We start from the raw sequence: 24,618 nt of genomic DNA on the forward strand, positions 1-24,618 counted from the left end.
ACCTATGCAATTCCTCACCCTTAAGTATAGGAAGACCTTGTGACTGCTTTCTATCCAACAGAGAATATCAAAAGTAAAGGGAATTTGTAAGTATAATATAGGTCCCAAGTCAGTTGATTTTTAATCACTCAAGTGAGAATTTATCCTTGGCAAGTCTGAGTTAAACAAAGAAGGGACTGGAGGCTTCCCTGAGGCGAGAGGCTCTGCTGCTACAGAAGGTGTAAAACTACTATGACTTGTGTATCTCTAAGTCAATTATTTCTGCAAACAACCACATAAGCTTGCAAAATAACCCTGCATCTCAGATAAGTCTGTAGCCTAGACTGGGCCAGGGTGTAAATTGTGGGGTAGCACAAAAAGGAAAAAAAAAAAAGAGCAACTGCTTTCTTATAAGCCTCTAATGAAAACAGCATAAACCTGTGGCACAGTCTTATACCTTGCCTGTCTCCTAAAGGCAAAGAGTGAGGAGACACAAGGTACCCTGGCCCACATAAGGATTTTCTGGGTTCAGATACACTGTAAACCAGCATGGTATTATCTCTCCTCTGCTACCTGCCAAATATTCATGAAGAATATAGCACTACTGAGAGAAGTTCCCTAAAACCTTTGTCAAACAACAGTAAAAGCCTGTATCTCCTGCAATGCAATTAACTTACATATTAACTTTTTGAGGGAAGGAGCTCCTGAGGCTTGAATTCAGGGGTAGGTGCTATCCCTGAGCTTTTGTGTTCAAGGCTAGCATTCTACCACTTCAGCTCCACTTCACCTGCTTGTTTGCATGCGCATGCGCGTGTGCGTGTGCGCGTGTGTGTGTGTGTGTGTGTGTGTGTGTGTGTGTGTGTGTATTAATTGGAGATGAGTCTCACAGACGTTCCGGCCCCATCTGGCTTCAAATTTCCATCCTCAGGCCTCAGCCTACTGAGTAGCTACAATTATAGGTGTGAGTCACCAGAACCCAGCTTTAACTCTTTTTAATGAGGAAAATGGGAGGATTAATTTCAAAAAGTAAACCCTGGAAAATGTTTCAAGCTATCACCAAAGTTGACTTTAGAAACTTTATATAAAGTACTATTACTCACTATAATAGTAAGGAAATCACATTTGATAGTAATAATATGTCACATATATCATATAGCAACAACAAGGAAAAACTAGATGCCAATTTAAGCTAATTTGTATAAAACACAGGTTTCATTATTAAAGAGTTATTAAGGTTGGGGTTATGGATCAAGTGGTAAAGGCACTGAGTTCAAAAGCCAGTACCAAAAGGAGTTATTAAAATGCGTGCCTTTACAAAATGCTATGTAAGGAATGCAGGTTTTCATTTATGATGCTGTCAAAAGTAAGATGGTTGTCATGGAGATGGGTATTCATATTTTTGTTTAATTAAAAAGTAAAACAAGACTTTCTTTCACAGAAAGGACTTTGTCTCAATAGTCTGATACGACCACCTGGGTAGACAATGAAGACTAAGCTGTAGAGTGGGTATTTCCATGAACAAGTCTTCATTGTGAAGGTCTTCATGAAAGTATCAAAGTCAAGCTACAAATAGAAAATTCACAGCATTCAGTATTCTAAATTATTTAAATTTGCAAACTGAATAGCTTCATAGTGAGTATGTGGTTAGTCTATAGATAGTAGTAGAGTTTTATTAACTCCTAGCATTAACTTCTCCCCAGCAATACTAGGCAGGCCAATGAACATATGACCAGGGTAAAGTGCTAAATAAAACTTCTGATCCTCTTACATCTACCTCCAGAGTTCTGGGATTATAAACATGTATAAAGACACCTGAGTAAATGTAGCTTTTAACAGGCTAAATGTATCATGTGTAAACACTCTATGAAGTACTTCAGCAGACAATCACAACAATTTGGAAGCCATCAAAAATCCACATTTGATTAAAAAAAAAATACAGTTCCAAAAGTCTGAGTGTAACAGAGCAAAATGATGCCAAGCTGAATGAAGCAGACCTATTCCAATGCACTGGAGGGGACATGTATACAGGGACACATTCCAACGCCCTGGAGGGGACATGTATTCAGTGACATACTATCACCTTACAAGTATAAATAAATAGGAATAGGAGGAAAAGCTTCAGGGAAGAATCAGCATTAAAGTTGAGCCTTAGAGAAGCAGAACTGACAAGGAATAGATGAGAAAGAAAGGCACTAGAGATCAGAACACTATGAGCAAAGTATGGCATATCCCTCACAAATCACAAGTTAACTAATCATGGAGTGGTACACAGGAACTACTGTGGAAGGTAACTGTGGTCTGAAAGGAAGATTAGGGGTGAATGACAGAGCTCTTTATCATAAGAGATTTATTTTGTAAGTCACAGTAAGGTACCATCAGTTCTAAAAGAGGGAAGCCTGATCAACTGACCATTTATACTTACACTGGGGCCTTGTGTTAACTCATTTTCCATCTGTAACAAATACCCTGAAAAGAAATCACCTTATAAAGACAAAAGATTTGTTTTGACTCAGGGTTTTAGAAGTTTCAGTCTTGGGTGGAAAGTGCATGGCAAGGCAAAACTGCTTACTTACTGGAAAGCCAGGAAGCAGGAAAGAAACCCCACCCCTTATAGGTTTTACTGCTTCTCAACAGCACTATTCTTGGGACCATGCCTTTGCAACAGGGACCTTTCAGGGACAATGTAGATCTAGCTTCTAACACCTGTTTACTTTTCGCAATAAGCTCTGTATTGTTTTTATTTGCATACAAATCAGCCTCTTCCAGGGTTTTGCCAGATGTTCGTATACTACTGCTCTGGAGTTCCTCAGATGGGGGGGGGGGGGGGGGAGGTGTGTGTGTGTGGGGTGTGTGTGTGTGTGTGTGTGTGTGTGTGTGTGTGTGTGTGTGTGTTCCTCAGGTAGAGGGTGTGTGTGTGTGTGTTGTTGTTGTTTTAAAAGGCTACTACTACTGCTCTGGAGTTCCTCAGGTAGAGGGTGTGTGTGTTGTTATGAAAAGAAGAAATAAATGGATTTCAGCAATGCTAGCAGAGTGGAAGATGGAATCACTAGTTGCTTTTCAGTTTGCACAAATGTTTAGATTTGTTATATAGTGTTTTTCTCAATTATGAATAAACACTTCACTGGGGGGAGGGAGGAAGGAGAAGGATTGGGATTAGGGGGGGAGGGGGGAGGCTGGGAAGGGATGTGAAGGATAAACAAAGGAGGAGGCTGCAATGCTTGGTAAGAAATGTACACATTATCCTGCCCATGTAACTGTAACTCCTCTGTACAGTATGTTCACAAATAAAATAAAATTAAATTAAAAAAAAAAAAAAAAAAAAACACTTCACACCTAAATTGACTCCTAAAAATCAGTTTTCAGGGGCTAGGAAGGTGGCTCAGTGGTAGAGCACTTGCCTTGCAAGCCTGAGGCCCTGGGTTCGATTCCTCAGCACCACATAAGCAAAAAGAAAAAAGCCGGAAGTGGCACTGTGGCTCAAGTGGTAGAGCGCTAGCCTTGAGCTGAAGAGCTGAGGGACAGCGCCCAGGCCCAGAGTTCAAGCCCCACGACCGGACCCCAAAAAAAAAAAAAAAAAAAATCAGTTTTCAGGTTATTTTTAAGCTGGTTGCTTAAAAAGCCTAATTTCCCACAGGAAACATTGCAAAATAGTTAGGTTTTATCATGAACATCCAAGTCAGAGATCATAGTGCTAAACTTTTATGTTGAACTATAGTAATTGAGCTAACTCTCTGTCTTTCCATCTCTCTCTCTCTCTCCAACTCCCTGTGGTTTATTAATAATGATAAAAATTGAATGGTATTATAACCTTCTAGGACCTAAGAAAGTATTGAATATAAAACAAGTGATGGCTCAATGAAAACTACTGAATGTTTGCTGATTATTTCTTTTCTTTTCTTTTCCTTCTTAAGTCTAAGAATGGAACTTGAACTCAGTAACTGCCACTCTTGCTCATTGGCTAGTGCTCTACCAACTGAGCCATGCTTCCAACCACGAATGATTATTAAATGTCATTCTTACATAACTATTTCTTAAGTTCAAAATTCTCAGTAGCATCACTCTGATGGTTCTGCTTCTTCTACTATTTCCAAGGTCTTTCTTAAGGTTCCTCACCCGAACCATCAAACCCACAAAGGATCTGAGTGCCTTCTTTAATTATCCCAAAGCTAATGCAGAATCAGTATTTTCCAAGCTTCAGATGTAAAACGTTAATGGTTATGCCCAAACAGATATATGGGGGCCTATCCTCACGGAATGCCACTAGAGAAAGGCTGCTAGACAAGCACTATGCTGCTTGGTATCCATTAGTACAAATGAGGCATTTAAATGGTTTTATGAAGGCTTTGAATAATGGTTTACAAATACAACTACAATGCAATAATGTTCCAGTACATTTGCTTTTTCTATATACCTATGCAGGCAGCAAGTTACAATTCTGACAAACTACCTTAGTCCCCCCAAAGTAGTTTGTAAATTTAACCACTTGAAAGGCAAACCACAACGGAAATTGTTAGGGAACACCCAAAAACAGTTTTGAAAAAAAATCTGTTTTTCATATATGACTATTTGAAAATATAGTAGCTTCCTGCATCTAAAAAAGATTACTGTCTGCTTACAAACAGTATAGGAATCAGGAAGAATTTTCAAAAGGATTATGATATTCAAATCCTGTATGCAGGAACACTCACTACTTAAAATGTCAAATGCCTAATTTCTTTTTTGTTAGTGTGCTTTTTAAAGATTTCTTGCTCTATTTATGGCCATTTTTAGCATCTCTAAAAGCCTGTGTCATTTGGCTCAAAAAAGTTAGGGGCAATTTCTAGAATATGATAAAGAACATATTACTTTAAACTTTTTATAACAAAAAAAGACTTTTAGTTACAAAGGTTTTCTTTTTATATTCAAATGGTCAAAGTACAGAAGCAACACATGGTAGATGGCAGAAAACTGATGGATAAATAAATAATCCAGTAAAGCTTCAGAAATACCACAGTGGTAACAAATCTCATTTGTTTTGTTCTTATTTTTATTTTCCACCATGCATAGAAAAAAAAGTGGAAAAGAAAAGCTACAGGTGCATTACATGGCATCATTTTAAATTATGAATTCACTTTCAATTCCAATTTATCTTACTACTGGAAGTAAAGGAATGACTATTCTGAAATTTCTGACAGGAAGTATATTTTCAGAAAATAAAAAATTATATTCTCAATTTTATAGTCAATCTGCTTTTGCAGGAAAAATAAGCATACCACAGTATAAGCCTGTTTCACCCAGAATTTCCTAAGAAGAACTACCTTAGAAATCACCTTCAAACTTTGTTTCAAAATAATGAGTATTCTATTGGACAGCTCTACTTCCTCTGAAAGCCTGAAGGGCATTGGTGATGGTTAAGCTTAACAATCAAGCCTTTTGTAGATGCTCACAATGTTTAATAACCATGCCTTCACATAATGAACCGAATCCATGTAAACAGTGGTTATGCGGTTTCTGAATGTTATAGTCTTGACTTTCTTTTACTTAACACTTTCAGTATTTTTCATGTTTTCTATAATTATATGTTACAATGTTCAGAATAGGCTTGAAGAATTCTTAGAAAAACATTTCATATATTTAACAGTTCAGGGGAACTATGGGTAATTTCTTCCTCACCTTTTACTACATGGTTACCAAGTTTTGTCAAGCTAACTATTTCTCTAATTTTAAGCGGGCTGCTTTTAAATGCATAATTTTTGTGACCTCCTCGGCCTCTTCTCTGAATATGGAGAAAGTGTAGGGAAAACTGGGTCCTACCCTGGGACTCTTCCTGGAGCCTAAGTGCTTACAGTGAGAGACTTATCCCCACTCCCTTCAGACCAGTCCCAATTCCCCCACCTCCCCACTCTCCTGAAGGCCACACCCATCCCAGGACTCTACCCTCTCCCTATGTGCAATGCCAGCCTCAGAATTCTTCATTGCTCCCCTTCAGTCATTGCAGTCATTGCAGCAAGCACCGGGTTCATCCATCTATCTCTACTGCTTTCATTATTCTTGACTGAAACAGCCACAAAGACAATCCATCCAACCATTTCCCTCCACATGAAGACCTTTTTCCTCACCTCTAGAATTAAACTTCAGACCTGAGAACTCAATTTTAAGCATTTCAGAATCTGAATCGCTCTCCCTACTTCCAGGTCACTTCCTTCAGTACCACACAGCTCTCACTAAAGAACCGCTAAGCCACTAACTCTATCACTGCTTCAAAAGCCTTCCAATCTTACTTTCCCAGCACAGCCTCCACCTTGCTCCTTTCTCATTGTCAGTACTCACCTGACAAAAATGCCAAATCTATTCAGTCCAATTCTCTGACAATTCTCTAACTTTTACCAAGTAGCTAAAGAAGGCTGGAGAAAACCCTGCAACTGTGTGGACTGTTTTCCCTTTAAATTCATGACCATCAACCCCCGATGTGGCCTCCTCGGGGCTGCCAGGCAATCCTTCAGCTCCCCTGCACCACAGAGGGCTCAACAGCTGACTGCAGTTGCCAGTCACGCCTCCTCCCTCCTAGTCTCTACAGGGCTACTCTTCATTCTTATCACTCTTCGGAGTGTGGTGTCTGTCATGTCAGCCAAGTACCATTCCCAGGAGCTGTTACTAGGGCCAATTATCCCTTCCAGAGGGAAATGCTTCTTCACAGGGCCTCTAACACAATGTGGCTCTGTTCTTTTCTCCTTACTCTACTCTATTTTGTTCCTCCTTGTTGCTGTCTCCTGTCCTCACCTCCCTCAGAGCTGTCCTCTGTCCTCTTCTCTCTTCCCACCCAATCTCATGGCTGTCAATATCATATGGGAGCTTATGAAGCCCAAATGTGTATCTTTCACCCCAACCCGGCCCTACACTGCCCTGCTCATCTCACCCCAGCTACACAGCCCAGCATACTCCTGCCTCAGTGCATTTATAGATGGTAGTGATCACTAGGAATGCTCTTCCTCTAACAGATCCATGCCCTGCTCTTTCCATTCAGGTCTGTTCAAATGTCACCGCATGCAGGGGACTTCTCAGGCCCTTCTGAGACACCACCTCCTACCCTGCTTCATAGCACTGCTCACCCACTGACATTACATTAATTATGTATTTGCATATTCACTTACTTCACTGGCTGTCACCCCCGTAATGATGTCAGCTCCATGAAGATAAAGTCCTTGCCTATGTTGTTAAGTGCCTGGTACAGAGTGGACACACAGTATTTGTTGAACAATTTTAGGTTAGATTACAGTTATCTATTCTTTCTAGAAGGTATGATTATGAGACATTTCAATAGCTAAATTATACAGTTCAACAATGAATTTTTTGTACAATCAGCCTGTATTACTTTGGTTATCTGATAAAAAGAACAAATAATACAAATGTTAAAAGCTTACCATTAAAAGAAATCCAATTATATAACACACATTACATATATATTTGTATATATGTATACATAAAATAAAAGTATCTACATTTTGGTCAGTAGGATCTAGACAAAGATAACGAATAGGTTTTGCCACTGGAAGCTAAATGTTGGCTGTTTGCTAGCTGTGACTAGCACTATTTTGGAAGTACCATATCAAGGGATATTTTCCAAGCAAATGGGAGAAATGGGAGTAATGCATTCATACAGTTGGAAACTTTATACCGTTAGTTTGGTCTTACGGTTAGCTGACTACTACCAAGAATTCCATTTTTGAATACTCATACACCTCCTTGAAATTTCCACATAAATATCTACTGAGAAATCCCAAAATTACAACCATTAAACAGAACTTCTGATCTGGAGTCAACTCTGAAAAACATTTCTCCGAGCCTTTTCTCTTTCAACAAAACCTCCTTCTCGAAGTGGCTAGAGCACTTGCCTTGAGCTAAAGAGCTCAAGGATAGCACTCTGGTCCAGAGTTCAAGCCCCACAACTGACAAAAAAAAAAAAAAAAAGACAAGAATGGTCAATGAAATAAATGGTCAATGTTTTTTCTTTTAAAGAAAAAACAGGTGGCTCAGTGGTAGAATGCTTGCCTCACATTCATGAGGCCCTGGGTTCGATTCCTCAGCACCACATAAGCAGAAAAAAAGGCTGGAAGTGGTGCTGTGGCTCAAGTGGTAGAGTGCTAGCCTTGAGCTGAAGAGCTCAGGGATAGCGCCCAGGCCCAGAGTTCAGGCCCCAAGACCAGACCCCCCCCCACTCCCGCCCCCCCAAAAAAATCCTTCAATTCAGCCAGGTGAAATCTCTAGAAAGCATTGTGCTTTTCCTTGTTCATTCAGCCCTGACCATGCACTCATACCATGAACAAATCTTGCTAGCTCTACTCAGAGACTTTGCCAACTTTATCCCTGTCTCCCTCTACTTCCTAGATTAGATTATTTATTACCTTGGATCAAACGACCATGGCTTCTTACTCAGTCATGGTAATAATTATCTACCTGCTCTGGTTGTATGTATAATCTTCCCCTCACTTTAGTAAAAAGGATTTTTAAAATATTGTCACTCCTTTATGATTTCCCAATGCAATGATTGGAAAATAAAATCCAAACTCTAAGCCCTGTGTGACTATCCCTGGCCTATTTCTCCAACTTTATCTCAACAATTCTGGCCTCTTTTCTGTGCCAAAGTTGTTTACAGTGAAAGTTTATGCTGGCCTTTTAGACTAGAAATATTGGGCTGGGAAGGTGGCTCAGTGGTAGAGCGCTTGCCTTGCATGCCTGAGGCCCTGGGTTCGATTCCTCAGCACCACATAAGCAAAAAGAAAAAGCCGGAAGTGGTGCTGTGGCTCAAGTGGTAGAGCGCTAGCCTTGAGCTGAAGAGCTGAGGGATAGCACCCAGGCCCAGAGTTCAAGCCCCATGACCGGACCCAAAAAAAAAAAAAGAATAGACTAGAAATATTTTCTTTCATCAAGCTCTCCTGTGACATTTAGATCTCAGCTTAAAGACTCCTTCAAATGTAAAGTAACAACTTACATACCATTTTATAATCCTATTTTAGCTTTGCACAAATGACTGATAGTTGAATGGTTTATTTATTAATTTGATTCTCTATCTTTCCCCTATCATATAAGATTAAAACAGGAAGGATCTTGTCTATCTCAGACCCTGGCTAGAAACATATACTTACTAATGTATTTGCTGGAAATGATTTTGCATGTTTTTTAAAAATGGGATATATTTTGATTTAAAAAAAAATCCTGTGTTGTATTCATTCATTATCTTTGTGACATAAAGAAATAAGAACAGAACTAAATAAATCTTGTTACTTAGAACTCCTAGTAATTTGCAAGATTGGTTAAAAAAAAAAAAAAAAAGAAAAAACCACTTCTATTCTGATTCAAGGTTAGTGTGTCAACTTTTTCTTCCAGGCAGAATTAGATGCTCACTGTAAAACAATGGAACAGTTTGCCTTCAGAGAGCATGACAGAGGCAATAACCCTGACTCTCTGTATATAATAAATGGTTGTACTTCACCTCACCTGGGAGAGAGAGAATCAGGAGATATTTCCTAAAGAGGAACCATTTAAATTAAATCTGATCTGAAAGATTGAAAGGCTTGAGGTGGGGGAGGGGAGGAAGAAGGGGTGAGGATGCATGAAATGTAACATGGTTTGGGACAGAGGAAACATGAGCAAAGCCTGGAAACTAGAGAACTCATACACACTTAGGGAACTGAAGAGCCAGAATTGAGAGCCTCAAGACTGACTTTATCCTCAGGGGAATAGGCAAGAACTAATTTAAAGCAAGATCGTTTTATATGTCACATACTCTTCATCAGAGAAATATTACCTGAGCCACTGGGAAAAGTCTAGAAGGAGAGAGACAGGTCAACTTGGAGATTGTCAGTTATCCAAACAAGATATAATAGTGGCGACAAAGAAAAGTAAATACTGAGATGCTACTCTTAAGAAGCAAACAACTAAGACTATAATACATAACAAAACAAAAAAATACAAAAGGAGTCAAGCTTTCTAGAATATGAACGATCCATGCTGAACTTAGCCAATGGAGTAAGATTTCCATGATGAAGAAAAGGCCTTCTAGGCTTTAGAAACCCCAGGTGCTTCCTTGTACAAATAACATTAAGAAATTTAAAAGTCACCTAAATGTTTAAAATCTTTACTTCTGGGCCGAACCTTGAACCTCTCCATTTATGACTGGTTTTAACATTAGAATTTTATCACACTCTATTACAATCACCCTTCTCAACTATGAGCTATAAAAAAAAAATCATAATACCACCTCTATTTGTCTTGGTTATCATTACAAAGAAAATTTTACTGAATAAAGTCATATGGAAAAATAAGAACACTCTGATTAAGACATACTATGCAAATTTCTAAGAAACTAAAGATAGTCAAATAAAGGAACACTTACAAATAATCTTATTATTCTTTCAAAAATATCCCAGGATAAAAGAAACTCCAATGAAACTAACTACATGATCAAATTCAGCAATTACGAGAATTTACACACCTACACACATACGTACACAAACACACACACACACAACAACAGCACTGTATCAGGCAATGACACGGTAAAGAGTTAAGAATAAGATGCACCTTCAAGAACCATTTCATTTTTGACATAACGACTTGTATATCTCATTGTTGCAATGGGTCCACCTGTATCCCTATTTAAACGATTTGTTTTTCCCCTTCCCCTCCACAAATTATACCGACATCAAATACAGTGAAAGCAGAGGTTATAGGGGAGGGGGGGGGACGGGAGGATTAGGTGGGGGGTGGGGGGGAGGATGAGAAGGGATGGGAAGGGGAAACAAAGGAGGCTACAATGCTTGATCAGAAATGTACTCATTATCTTGCCCCTCTGTACAATATTTTCACAATAAAAAATAAAATAATAAATAAAATTAAAAAAGAACCATATCATCTCAATGAGGGGGAAGGCTGGACATAAATTTATCTCAGCAAAAACTTCTATGAGATTTCTGCAACATAATCGTGACTTTAAAAATAGTTCTAGTAGATAAGACTTTCTACTTGCATTTGATAATCTGAGAGATACCTATAGACATGGATATCTAGATTTAGATGTTAACTATAACATTCTAACTGTAATTAACACATTTTACATGTCCAATGCTTTACACTACACAGTGTCAGATTTAGAAAAATGACTGCTAATTTGAGTTATGATGAAAAACTTAACTACCAAATAGCAAAAAGGAATATCTACGTCCAAGAAAAAAATAAATGAGAAACACAGAAAAACTATGAAGATAAAAGAGAATCTACTAAGAACTTCTTAAGGATCAAAGGGAAAATGATATCCTTGTTGGTATTTTAGACCTATAATTTAAGTAGTAGATTTACTGCCTCTCTCTGCCTTATAGTTGGAAGTAACACAGTGCAGCACTTACCTTACAACAATAAGTATGGCTATGAGGATTGAACAGATAGGATCTGCTATCATCAAACCAAAATTCTGCATCATGATAGCAGAAGCAATGACACCAATACTCCCAAGTGTATCTGCCAAGATGTGTAAAAATACACCTACAGGGAAAGCAGGACAGAAGTAAACATGGTATCTAACATCTGTGCAAATTAAAATGGCAGTATTTCCTAGAACTGTACTCAATTTATATATAGAAAACGAGATATTGATTTGAAAAACCCCTAAGTATATCCACTGCTTAATAGCTACATAACAAGACAGTAACAATTTAAGAACCTAAATAATCTTTTCATTTATCAATCAACAGGGCTTTGAATCTAAATGGTAAGTTATATTTGCATTCCTTCCTTCCTTCTTCCTTCCTTTTTTCCCTCCCTCTCTTCTTCCCTCTTTCTCTCTCCCCCTTCTTGCCTCTGTTTCTTCTTTCATGTTGCTGTTGAGATAGGATCTCATAATATAGTCCTACAGCCTCAGTGAGAATAGCTTGCTATGTAGCCCAGAATGACCTCAAATTTGCCATCCTCCTTTCTGAGCCTCCAGAATACTGATATTACAACATCTGGTATACTTGCTCTCAATAAATAGTAGTATTATCAAATAAAGTACAGAAACAACTGTTTTTTGTTGTTGTTGTTGTTGTTGTTTGTTTTATTGTCGGTTGTGGGGCTTGAACTCTGAGCCTGGACGCTGTCCCTCAGCTCTTCAGCTCAAAGCTAGCATTCAACCACTTGAGCCACAGTGCCACTTCTGGCCTTTTCTGCTTATGTGGTGCTGAGGAATCGAACCCCAGGCCTTATGTATGTATGTGAGGCAAGCACTCTACCACTGAGCCACCTTTCCAGCCCAGAATCAAACTGTTTTTTACAATTCTTGTAAATGTTTGACTGAAAAAAGTACAAAAGTTAAATAAAATAATGTCTTTGGGGAAGTAATAGTATTCAACTTAAAAAAAAAAAAAAAGCTCAAATTTGTAATTCCAAATACACAATACACATAGCACCCTCTGCTGGTGACTAAAATCATTACCATCTGGGACTAGAATTTCCTGAGGCCACTAAAGTTTTTCTCCTAACAGCTTGTATAAAAGACAACAGGAGGCCATACTTAACTTCCTTTCCTATCACCTGTGATTTTCAAAAGTTTAAAAAAAGAATTAGAACTAAATTATAGCTTTGACATAGCTGCATCTAAAATCATTATTTCAACTAAAACTGTTCTAAGACAATTCTGTAAATTTTATAAATGGAAAAATAGTGTCTAGAAGACAAAATAAACCTCTTCAGGAAAACCCAGAAGCCACCTCTTCCGGTTTTCTGGTGGTTAATTGGAGATAAGAGTCTCATGGACTTTCCTGCGCAGTCTGGCTTTGAACTGTGATCCTCAGATCTCAGCCTCCTGAATAGCTAGGATTATAGGTGTGAGCCACCAGCACCCAGATTGTACTTCACTTTTTAGCTCTAAACTTCCCCACAGAATAGGAACATATTGAATGTTATTGATGGGAGAAGAGTAACGATGCAACAACATCAAATACATTAGCTCAGTGTTACTAGAGCCATGGGCTGGATATTTATATACTAAATATGAGGAAAAACCAAGGGACAAAGGAATATTGGCTGACTTACCTAATAGGGCATCTAGAGAATAATCACTAAGGAGGCAAACACTTTAAAATGTAGTTTAATTATGCAATTTTCTTAAACATTTAAGACAACTAAAACTTATAGAAATGGATCCATACAATTATAAAATACACAAATAGCTTGTCTTACCTTGTAAAATCTGTCTACTGGGTCCTGTTGTTTCTTTAACAGAAGGACCATCTGTAGAGAATTAAGTTAAATTATTTTAAAATGTATTCAACTCTTGATTCAATTTTTTTTGCCATTCATTCAGAGTCCTTTTCATTTAAATGTATCATGAAGGATGTGTGACTATGTGGCCACATCAGACCTACAAAATTATTTTTAAAGTTTAGTAAAATAATTAATAGAGGTAAATTTAGTAACGGTAATTTTTAAATGTATTTTGGAAATTACTGAATTAAGAAACTCTTTAAGAAGCATGAGAAACTCAAAACAGAATGCAAACTTGCTAGTAAAATATGTTCTAATATTTCTGCAATTGGAAAAGTCCAAGAAGATTTGATTTACTACTGAAGTTGTAAGAGATCCAGGACAGGAACCAGGGTAACTTGAATACAGCGAACAAACAGTACTTTTATAATAGTTTCTATGTGGATAGGGAACATCTTCTACACAGATGAGAGAAAAACTCTTGTTACAACCTTGCCTTTATGAGAGAAAAGTGAAAAATGCCATCATTTCCATACTTAAATGCAGTGAAAGTTACTAGACCTCTTTACACTGAAGCAGAAAACATCAGTAAACAAGCTAAAGATGAGCAACATTTTTGGTTAAGCAGGCATGGGGAACTTGCAGGCCATCTAAGGCCCTTGAAATCACGACAGGAGGGATACTGTGTTTCTCACTGGCTATGTGTAGTCCATCTGCCTTTACTGATAATTGGTTATGGTTCATAATGATGTTATACATATATCCAAATGGCCTCTGGCAAGAAAAAGGTTCCCACCCAAGAAGGGATTATCAGGACAGACAAGGTTTTTGATAAGGACTAAGAATGCCTGCCTGTAGTCAATAGTTTTTCACTGACAGTACCAAAGAGCTGTCCAGTACAATCTCATCACTGCAGCACTGACAGAGCATGTACCTGGGTTCTGGAACATTATAAAAGAACTAGAAAAAAACATAAGACTGTACCATGCACTGGCATCAAAAGACTGCAACAAGTACAACTATTGTAAAAATTCAGTTCTCTATCAAGGCACACATGCTGTCTATAGCTAGATCTAGATAAACTTCTTGACATCAGTATTTTGAAAGTGCTAGTCTATTATACTGGAAGTTATATAAAACAACCTAATTCTGGCTGGGAAGGTGGCTCAGTGGTAGAGCACTTGCCTTGCATGCATGAGGCCCTGGGTTCGATTTCTCAGCACCACATAAGCAAAAAGAAAAGAGCTGGAAGTGGCACAGTGGCTCAAGTGGTAGAGCGCTAGCCTTGAGCTGAAGAGCGGAGGGACAGCGCCCAGGCCCAAATGGTTCAGGCCCCACGACTGGACCCAAAAAAAAAACAAAAAAACAAAAACAACCTAATTCCCAAGTTTGCAAATCTAATCATCTTCTTAGTTACATATCTTATCTTTGGATTGGCAAAGTCATTTCTTTCTTTCTCTCAGGTACACAGCTAACCAGAAGTCCCTAGACACCTCCAGTCAAGTGCCAGAGTGTGGCAGAGCTGTGGACCAAGGTGTACATGAGCTGTAAGCACTCCAAGGCTCCCAAGAATATACAGCTTGGAGATCCACAGAGAAGGCTGTGTGAAACCAAGTGTGGGAATTCCATTGATGGGAAAGAGCCCAGATCCCCAGTTGCCATGAGGAACAGGTCCCACATTCTACTAACTAATTAAGAGCAATTAATACATCTTTCTGCTTACATTATTGAATTTGAGTGGCTTTATTTTATTTATTTATTCATTCATTTTTGAAGACAGCTTTACTCACAGTGCAGCATTCCAATAAACATAGAGTTCATAGTATTTCCCAGTGAGACTATCTGTCTCTTCTGGATGAAAGGAAATCATGGCTCTATTACAGAGAGTCCCATGGTGCACTTACAGAAAACTGAAGGCAGAACCGCTAACAGCACAAATTTTAAGGACTGCATCCACATGTTCAGACCCTAAATTTTCAATTACTATGGTTTCTTTGTGCCCTAGTAATGAGAACAAAAGCTTTATCTACCTCATTAGTTCATGAGGAAATTTTTTAAGTTAACACATGTAAAATACTTAGAATATTCCTGGCAACATATTGCACATTCAAAACATCTAGTAGGGAGGGAGGAAAAAACACTTACTAATGATCAATATTGCTTATTAGAATGGTGACTACTGGAATAGTTTCAGGCTATTATGAATGTTTATTTTTCAACAAATGCATATAAAATGATATTTGCTCCCAGTCTACGTGTGTGTGTGTGTGTGTGTGTGTGTGTGTGCACGCGCGTGCGTAGTATTTGTGCTAAAAGTTAAACAGAGACTGGCTTTTCTAGTGATTTTTTTTTTTAAAAAAAGCAAAACAAAAACTTCCCTGTCTATATCTCTACCAAGTAATTCTAAAAATCAAAATCAGATATAAATCCTTTTTAAACTATAGGCTGAGCATCCCTTATCTAGAATTCAAGTTGCTGAAAAATCTGAGACTATTTCATATTCAAAGTTCAGCTTTTGAAGCATTTCAGAGTTTGCATTCAGGATGCTCAACTGGGAAAGCCTATACAAATACTCAAAAAAAAAAATCAGAAAGCATTCAGTGCACACTCATCCTGGGTTTGCTTAGTTAAGGGTTGAAAACGATTACAGCAAGATAGTAAAACAAGCACATAAAGGGTATATACACAGTAATAAACACAATGCTTAATGAATTGATCTATATGCCAGGACTAGGCTAGAATCTTGTTAAAACAAAGATCAATAAGACATAGTTCTTGTTTTCAAGAAACATATAGTCTTTTTAAGGAGAAAGACAATGCAAATTAATTTCACTAATTTATGGCTTCTTTGTCCTTTCAACTTCAATTCTATGTTGAATGTCATCAACAATGAGTTGAAATTCCCTTGAGGCTGGTTCTAGAGTTATATAATCATGCTATGTTGCACATTTTGCAAGCATTCCACTAAATCCAAGAACTGTTCAGAGTTTGGTTAAGGAGTAAAGTATTCCACACATAAAAGGGACCCAAATTCTAGTTCATCAAATTCAAAAGCAGAATTTTCTAAAACCGACTGGCCTGAGAATACCTAAAGGATAGACTGATTCTTCTGTCTTTTAGCTATACAGAATCTTACTACCTTGCATAGCTCAAGAAGTACAAAAAAAGCCCAGGGCTACATAAAAGGCACCACTTGAAATGATGATAGTCAGCAAATCCTTTCATAGGCAATGTAGTTTCTAATTCTTAGCTTTCAATACAATGTAGGCATTAGTTACTAGAAGTCTCAATTAATCAATCTCCTTAAAAAGTTTGATGATAGATCACTAAACTTGTGGAACATAATGTTGAAGGTATTCAAAGAATTGACTGAAACTGCTGGAACAGTGGAAAGCTCTACTTACAGTTTCTTAGTATTTTATTTACAATGGTGAAAAACTGATGTCAAAATCCATTTTTTAAGCCAATGAGTATTATTTATTTATAAAATATTTTTTTAAATCTAATTATTATACATATACCTAATTGTTATATATATATTTCAAATTAAATGTTGTCTTTTATGGCTAATATCCATATATAAAAATCTGAGACAGAATTATTTTGACAGACTTTGTAGTTTGGCTAATTACAAATATACTCTATTATTATAAAACTCTGCAATAAACTAAGAGTTAAAGGAGAAACAGGATGGAGGATCTTTAATTGCTTCTATGGTTTTGAATAGGTGATAGTGGCTCTCAAATCACTAAGGCAGAGTCCACACAATGATGTAGAACTTTCATTCTAACGTATCATATATGGTATACCAAAAAGAAGATTCTTTAAAAATGCATAAACAATCTTTTTTGTTTTGTGCCAGTCCTAGGGCTTTGACTCAGGGTCTCAGCACTGTCCCTGAGCCTCTTTGTGCTCAGAGCTATCACTTGAGCCACAGCACCACTTCCAGCTTTTTCTGGGTAGTTTATTGGAGATAAGAGTCTGATGGACTTTTCTGCCCAGGATGACTTTGAACCATGATTCCCAGATCTCAGCTTCCTGAGTAGCTAGGATTATAGGTATGAGCCACTGGCACCCGGCTTTGCATGAAGAATTTTTTAAAGTTGTTTTCTCTTTTGTTTTCTCACCACAGTGCAAAGCTTAACACATTCACCATCTTGGATATACAATTTTTTTTTTAAGAAATCAATGTAAGAATGTGTAAGAGAAATGTAATTTTCAGAATTAATCTGGAATGATGCATGAGTGAAAAGTTGGAAAAGCAAGCTTTCAACACATACTAGTGCAATTATTATGAACGAGCAAATTTTAGAGACTAAAACAGGAAATGAGCAAACACAGACCAACAGAATTACAAGCAAACTACATAGCTACAAAGCTAATCAAACAAACAAAAGGAAAACAAAATTACCTGATTAAAAAATGGCCAAAGGAACTGAACAGACATTTCTCCAAAGAGGACATACAAATGGCCAAACAGGTATATGAAAAGGTGTTCAACATCACTAATCCCCAGGGAAATTCAAATCAAAACCTCAATGAGGTATCATCTCACACCTGGCAGGATGGCTAGTATCAAAAAAACAAAACAAGACAAGTATTGACAAGCATGTGGAGAAAAGGAGGAATCCTTGTACTACACACTGCAAGCAGGAATGTTAACTGATTCAGACACTATGGAAAACAGTTTGGACATGCCTCAAAAAAATTAAAATCTGCCACACCACCAGCAATCTCATTCCTGGGTAAGATGCAAAGGAACTGTAATCAGGATCTGTAAGTGATACCTGTACTTCCTTGTTTAATGCAGCATTGTTTACCATAACTGAGACATGCAGGCAACCTACATGTACTCCAAAAGATGAATGGACAAAAATTTTAAAAAGGTGGTATCTACAGCTGAGTACTATTCAGCCTTAGAAAAAGAAATCCTGCCATTTGTGACAACATGGATAAACGAGAAGAACATGTTAAATCATGAATAAACTAGACACACAGAACAATAAACAGTACATGATATCATTTTTATGAAGAATCTATGTCAAATCACGCAGAAACTGACAGTAGAAGAGCTGGAGGGAGGTGGAGATAAGGAAGGACTGGCACAGGGTGGGTACAAAGCTGCTTGTAAGGCGATGACACAGAACCTCTCCTCATATGCAAAGGGTTTGAGCACTCACCGTGAGAATGGAAGTGACCGTGGCCATGAGTATGGTCATGGCTGTGTGCAGCACCGTGCTTCATCTCATGACTATGGCAATGATCTCCATGGCCTTGGGCCGTGTCGAGAGCACCGTTAAAGAGGGAATGACTGTGCCCATGGCCTAGGAAACAAAGAACATCAGAACAGAAAGTATGTAAAAATGCATGGATGATTACGATAAGATGCTCTAAATCTAGGTTCAATGCAATGAAAATTTACTGGGAGAAAGTGTTACAGATTTCTTCAAACCATTCTGCGTTCCTATTATGGAGTACAAGAATAAGTTCTATATTGGAGGATCAAATTAGTATTACATTATGTAAAAAGATGGTGACTATAGAAATTACCTTCCAGAATGGTGAAAAGGAGACCTTGGTCAACCAACTATTGTTCAAAACAAAAATATAGCAGAAACAACTAAAAACTAATCATTTCAGAAACTCTGGCAACTAATAATACCACAAAATAAATGGAAAAATATTTAAAGAAACTACTGAACCTTGTTGAGGCAACAATCTCAGGCAAGAGGAGGGGAAGGGAACAGGGGAAGGAAGAGGAAGAGAAAGAAAGGGAGGGGTAGAGAGGAGGAAGGGAGGGAAAGGTATTTGAATTGGGGGCTAGTGCTTCATGCTTGTAATTCTAGCTACTCAGGAGGGTAGCTAGATTTGAGAATTGCAGTTCAAAGAGTCTGGGAAGGGAAGTCCATGAGACTTTATCTCCAATTAACCAGCAAAGAGAAGGCCCTGAGTTCATGCCCCAATACTGACACAAAGAAACAATGGCTGGAAAATACTCCAATTTGACTCACATCTCAAAGCACTATAGTCAAAGCATAGAAAGTCAAACACAAAGAAAAAAACACAGCAACAGAAAGATAACAGTACAAAGAAACTACAATAAGATTCTAGCCTCCAAAAGAACCCATAGAAGCTAGAAAGCAATGGAAGCTTACTAAAATTTTGGAGAGGGGGAGAAAAAAACTCAATTATGAATTTTATATTCTATTACATACTCTCCTTTAAAATAAAGGAGATTAAAACATTCCAGATGAACAAAAACCTATCCCTTGAAAATAATAGTCAGTCTTTCATAGTGAAATGAAAGGATACTACATAGTACCTCAAACCCATAACAACAAAGAAGCAATGGCAAATATAACCACAATGATAGGAAAGAGAAGTTAGATATATTTACATAATTTTATTTGTAACTCTTCTTCTAGTATCTGCTTTAAAAGGCAGTTGCATAAATCAGTAATTGCTAACTGTGTTGATGGGTCTGTAAAAATAAATATGTATTTTGATATAATAAAGAGCAAGGAGACATACATATATTGGGATAAAGTTATTCTGAATTAATTTTAGTGAATAATAAATTAACTTTGTTATCCTCAGAAGAGCCTTAAGAAAACAAAGAGCCAATTAATAAATGGTAACGGAAAATCTGCTTATTCATGGTGTGTAAAAAAAGTTAAGGCTTAGCTTGCCCATTAAGAATGAACTATAAGGGGCTGGGAAGGTGGCTCAATGGAAGAGCGTTTGCCTTGCATGCATGAGGCCCTGGAAAAAAGCCAGAAGTGGCGTTGTGGCTCAAATGGTAGAGCACTAGCCTTGAGCTGAAGAGCTGAGGGACAGCGCCCAAGCCCAGAGTTCAGGCCCCACGACCAGACCCAAAAAAAAAAAAAGAATGAACTGTAAGTAGTGGGGGAAAAAAACAGGAAGAAAACTTTAAAAACCCATCAAATGAAAAGAATCAAAATTTAAGAGATTGTATTTATGTCCTGGGAATAACAACCTCCTTAAAAAAGCATAAAATATATTTTTAAAAACTTTTAAGACAAAACTACACTCTTTTCAAAGTATAAACCCCTAAATATTTAGACAAGCTATATAATAGCAAAAGATTTGCAACATACAAAACACAAAGCACGAGAATTGTAAAAATATTTATATAATAAATGGATTGAAAAGACAATAGACCCTAGCAAAAGAATCGTAGAAAATTCTAGAAGACTAGCCTGAGAGAACATGCAGAAAGATGTTCAACTTCACTGATGATCAGAGAAATTTGAAATAAAATTAGAAAACATTTTTATCCAATTATTAGCAAAACTGTATTAAATTTGCAATGTTAAATATTGACATGGGTGGAGAATTAGTAAATTCACTTCTTGGAGTACATGTGAATTATAGACATTTCAGTAGGCAGTTTGCAAATGCCCATTAAAAAGAAAATGTTTACAAAAATACTATATTTGACCAATTTTGCTTAGAGATTTCAGGGTAGCATAAGGTACTCAAAGAACTTTCTGCAATAAGGAAATGCTCTCTATCTGCACCGTCCATACAGTAGAGTCCTGTGGTTATTGAGCACTTAAATGTCACAAGTATAATAATTTGTGACTTAAATGTCACAAATGTAAGTGAGGAGGTAAAGTCTTTATTTTCATTTCAATTAACTAGAATGTAAATATAAATAGTTCCATGTGATTAGCAGGTACAATAAGCATATATATGGAAAAACACTTGTACTATGTTCACAGGCATACTTTATATGGATTTAGTGACCTGAATCCATCCATTTTTAACCATGGTAAAAATATCGAAGTGAACCACACCAGGAAGTTTTATATACCTCTTAACCAGACAAAATGGAATGACTATACACAAAATAGCAGGATCTCAACAACACACTATATGGTATATTTGTCTCACACTAAATTTTTAGTAACTAGATTTGTTCTGTATTTCCTGAATACTTGGTTTTGTAGGAATGGTATCTCTTCTGGAGAGAAAAGCTGCAGATACCTGGAGGGATCCACAGCAAAATCACCATGGTACAGAGAAAAGACTGGGGTCTTAGAAACTTCCAAAGTCTTTTAACACACTGCATTTGTTATTAAAAATCAATATATGGTTAAACTTTCACAGTGATCAATTTCTCTAAAGCAAGTAATCAGGACAGAAGAAGAATGAAAAGGAAGAGAGAGAGTGTTCTACCCATCATACCTGAGCCATGAGAATGTCCGTGACCTCCATGCTTAAAAACAAATATTCCTATGAGATTTACCACGAACCCAAGAATTGAAACAAGCAGCAGTCTCTCGTGGTGAACATCTGGAGGAGCTAAGGCTCTCTGGCAAATACATAAAACAACAGATACAACAGCATCAATATAATCTGTGATGGATCAACTGATAAAAACATAAGGCAATATTACAAACTTTAATCATTTCGGATTTAAATGTATTCAAAGATAACTGACAAAAGATTTGGAGAAATAAAAGTAGTGCTCACAGACTTTAGAAAAAGTAACAATTGTAGTTCTTAGAGAAAGAAAAGTATTTACAAGTGTGACTATTTGGCTATAAACTTGTTCCACTTTGCTATCATCAAACGTTGCCCTTTGTAAATGCACTAAATCTTAACATTTCCTTTATTATTAACATCAACACTAAATATTAAATATTAAAGGTCTGCTAGAAAAGCTCTCAAGATGTATGTGAGCTGAGAAGTTCCCCCCCTCACCTCACTACCCAGGTTAGACCTTTATTTCTAAGGTGTCAAAGACAGTCATTTCACCCTTTCCCCTGCAGGAAGGTTCACATCTATTTTAATTTTTTCAATGGTTTGTAAGCTCCTGTGGTACACACATAATACTTTGTCTTCTCCAAGACTGTCCTCAACAAATAATGGTAGTTGAAAAGAGCTCTATTTCATGCCTTCAGTGAATAAACATTTTCATTAGAGAATTTGCTGACTCTAATCACTATCTACTATACCTCAACTCCTTCTGAGAAAATGAAAAAAGCAGTGAAGATCAGAAATAGGCCATTGACAAAGCCAGCCAAGACTTCCGCTCTCACATACCTAGAGAAGCAAAGAGAAACAAATGAACCATTTCTTTAAAGTAAAATCATGCATTTATCTATTTTAGACATTCTAAACCATATCAAATAGTTATAAGTGCCAACAAAGTCCTCACATTCATAGAAGGGTCCATTTTCTTTTACATACACTGAGGGAATTAGTGAGAATGCATTATGGATTATGTTTAGTAGCAGAACAGCACAAAACACCAGATGTCTACAAGCCAAAGACCTTCTTAGAGTAAGTAGGTTTAGAAAGACCATTCAGAGAAAGGTAAATCTCAAGGTGCCACTGGAAAACAGGAATAGGATGAGTGGGCAAAGGAAGAAGAATCCAAAGATAAAACAATGGAAGAAACAGGCTAGAAATAGAGACTTTCAGAACTTACTTACTTACTGCTTTCCCAAGAACTCCTTAAGTGTTCTGCTCTATACCTTTCAGCTTTTAAATCTTCAGAAAGGAGAGCTTTACTCTCAAGTAAAAGTAACCTGAATTATCCCAGGGACAACTTGAGATTTATAGTCTTTTCATTAATTCTCAAAGATTACTAAATTTAGCAAAAATTGTAAATTATCTATAAAATTAATTTTAGCTTTACATAATTCTTATTGAACTCTTTTTTTAAAATACCTCGTCTTTGCCCGTGAACTCCTGAACCTTTCTGCTTCCTACCTATGTGAGGTATTGAAGAAAGACTTGATTTTCCCACAAGGTATATTGGCTTAAAGTGAAAGAAACAACTTTAGCTTAATATTTATTTTTATATGTTCAAACTTTACCCAAAGTGTGCTAGCATCACTTAATCACTCTTGTCCTAAACATGAGCATCAAAACTGATTTTACAGGCCAAGTGTGGTGGTTCATACCTATAATCTTGTAATCAATACCTGTAACCCCAGTACTTGGGAGGTCAAAACAGGAAGATTACTAGTTCAAGACTAGCATGGGCAGGGATGGGGGGGGGGGGGAGGGGAGGTTTTGCTAGTTTTCTAGGTCAACTTCTAAATAATGTAATTTTTATTGTAAATGGGGGTGGGAGGGAGGACTTGAACTCAGGGCCTGAACACTGTCCCTGGACTTTTGTGCTCAAAACTAGCACTCTACCACTTGAGCGCAGCTCCACTGAGGGCTTTTTTGGTGGTTAGAGATAAAACTCTCACAGACTTTCCTGCCCCAGCTGGCTTCACACCTTGATCTTTAGATCTCAACCTCTTGAGTAGAATCATAGGAATGACTCACTGGCTCCTGGCTGTAAAAATGTTTCTAAAAGTGAAATGAACAACTAATTTTTTTTGAGAGAGATCGCCCTATGTAAAGACATTCTTAGGCTGGACTTGAACTCCCTATGGGGCTCACGCCTCAGTCACTAGAGTGCTGGGACCACAGGCGTGTATGCCTGGTGAGAACAAACTCTTTATTTTTTTGTTATCATAAAGGTGATGTACAGAGAGGTTACCATTATATAAGGCAGGTAATGAGTACTTTTCTTTTTTTTTTAGGGTGGGGGAGTCCGGTCATGGTCCTGAACTCTGGGCCTGGGCGCTGTCCCTCAGCTCTTCAGCTCAAGACTAGCACTCTACCACTTGAGCCACAGCGCCACTTCTGGCTTTTTTCTTTTTGCTTATGTGGTGCTGAGGAATCGAACCCAGGGTCTCATGCATGCAAGGCAAGTGCTCTACCACTGAACCACCTTCCCAGCCCCATAAGTACATTTCTTTTTGGACAATGTCACCCCTTCCCTCACTGTCTCCCAGTTTATCCCTCCTGTCTTGACCCACAAGTTGTATGGTTAATTTTCAATAGAACATACTTTTTAAATGGATCCTACTTGTTTTGTTAATCCTTTTAAGTACATTCCAACATAATGTGTATTTCTCTACTCAGAAATAATGCATATTTCTATCTTCTAACAGATAAATTAATAGGTTACTGCAAAGCATATTGTTTTTCTACAGAAAAGTGCATTTAGGTTCAAATAATTTGTAGATTTCTACAACTTTCACTTACGAGGAATTTAGTTAATAACAGGATTTACTGTTCAAAAAAAAGCCCCCACGTTTTCTATTAGTCTACCCCTAGTCTTGTAGCTAGTGCTGAATTGAAAGCCTTCAGACCTTAAGATCACTAACTTTCTTATTGCAGCACTGTTCACAATAGCTAGGATATGGAAACAACCCAGATGCCCCACCACAGATGAATGGATCCAAAAATTGTGGTATCTATACACAATGGAATATTATGCAGCCATTAGAAATAACAAAATAATGGCATTTGCAGGGAAATGGATGGAGCTAGAAGGAATCATGTTGAGCGAGGTAAGACAAGAGCAAAGAGACAAACAGTACATGGTCT

The 24,618-nt window shown here is 37.5% G+C and overlaps 1 protein-coding gene across 1 annotated transcript in view; it reads right to left on the bottom strand.

The window, feature by feature from the left end:
- Positions 1–24,618, bottom strand: part of Slc30a7 (solute carrier family 30 member 7) — a 52,367-nt gene that overhangs the window by 20,824 nt on the left and 6,925 nt on the right. The window contains exons 4-8 of the mRNA XM_042674859.1: positions 22,179–22,266; positions 21,406–21,532; positions 18,375–18,518; positions 13,171–13,221; positions 11,361–11,496 (exon numbers count right to left, since the gene is read on the bottom strand). Of these exons, the coding sequence (XP_042530793.1) occupies positions 11,361–11,496; positions 13,171–13,221; positions 18,375–18,518; positions 21,406–21,532; positions 22,179–22,266 (546 nt within the window). The remainder of the gene's footprint in view (positions 1–11,360; positions 11,497–13,170; positions 13,222–18,374; positions 18,519–21,405; positions 21,533–22,178; positions 22,267–24,618) is intronic.

Source organism: Dipodomys spectabilis, unplaced genomic scaffold, assembly GCF_019054845.1.
Source record: "Dipodomys spectabilis isolate Male_0828 unplaced genomic scaffold, ASM1905484v1 ptg000002l, whole genome shotgun sequence".
NCBI lineage: Eukaryota > Metazoa > Chordata > Mammalia > Rodentia > Heteromyidae > Dipodomys > Dipodomys spectabilis.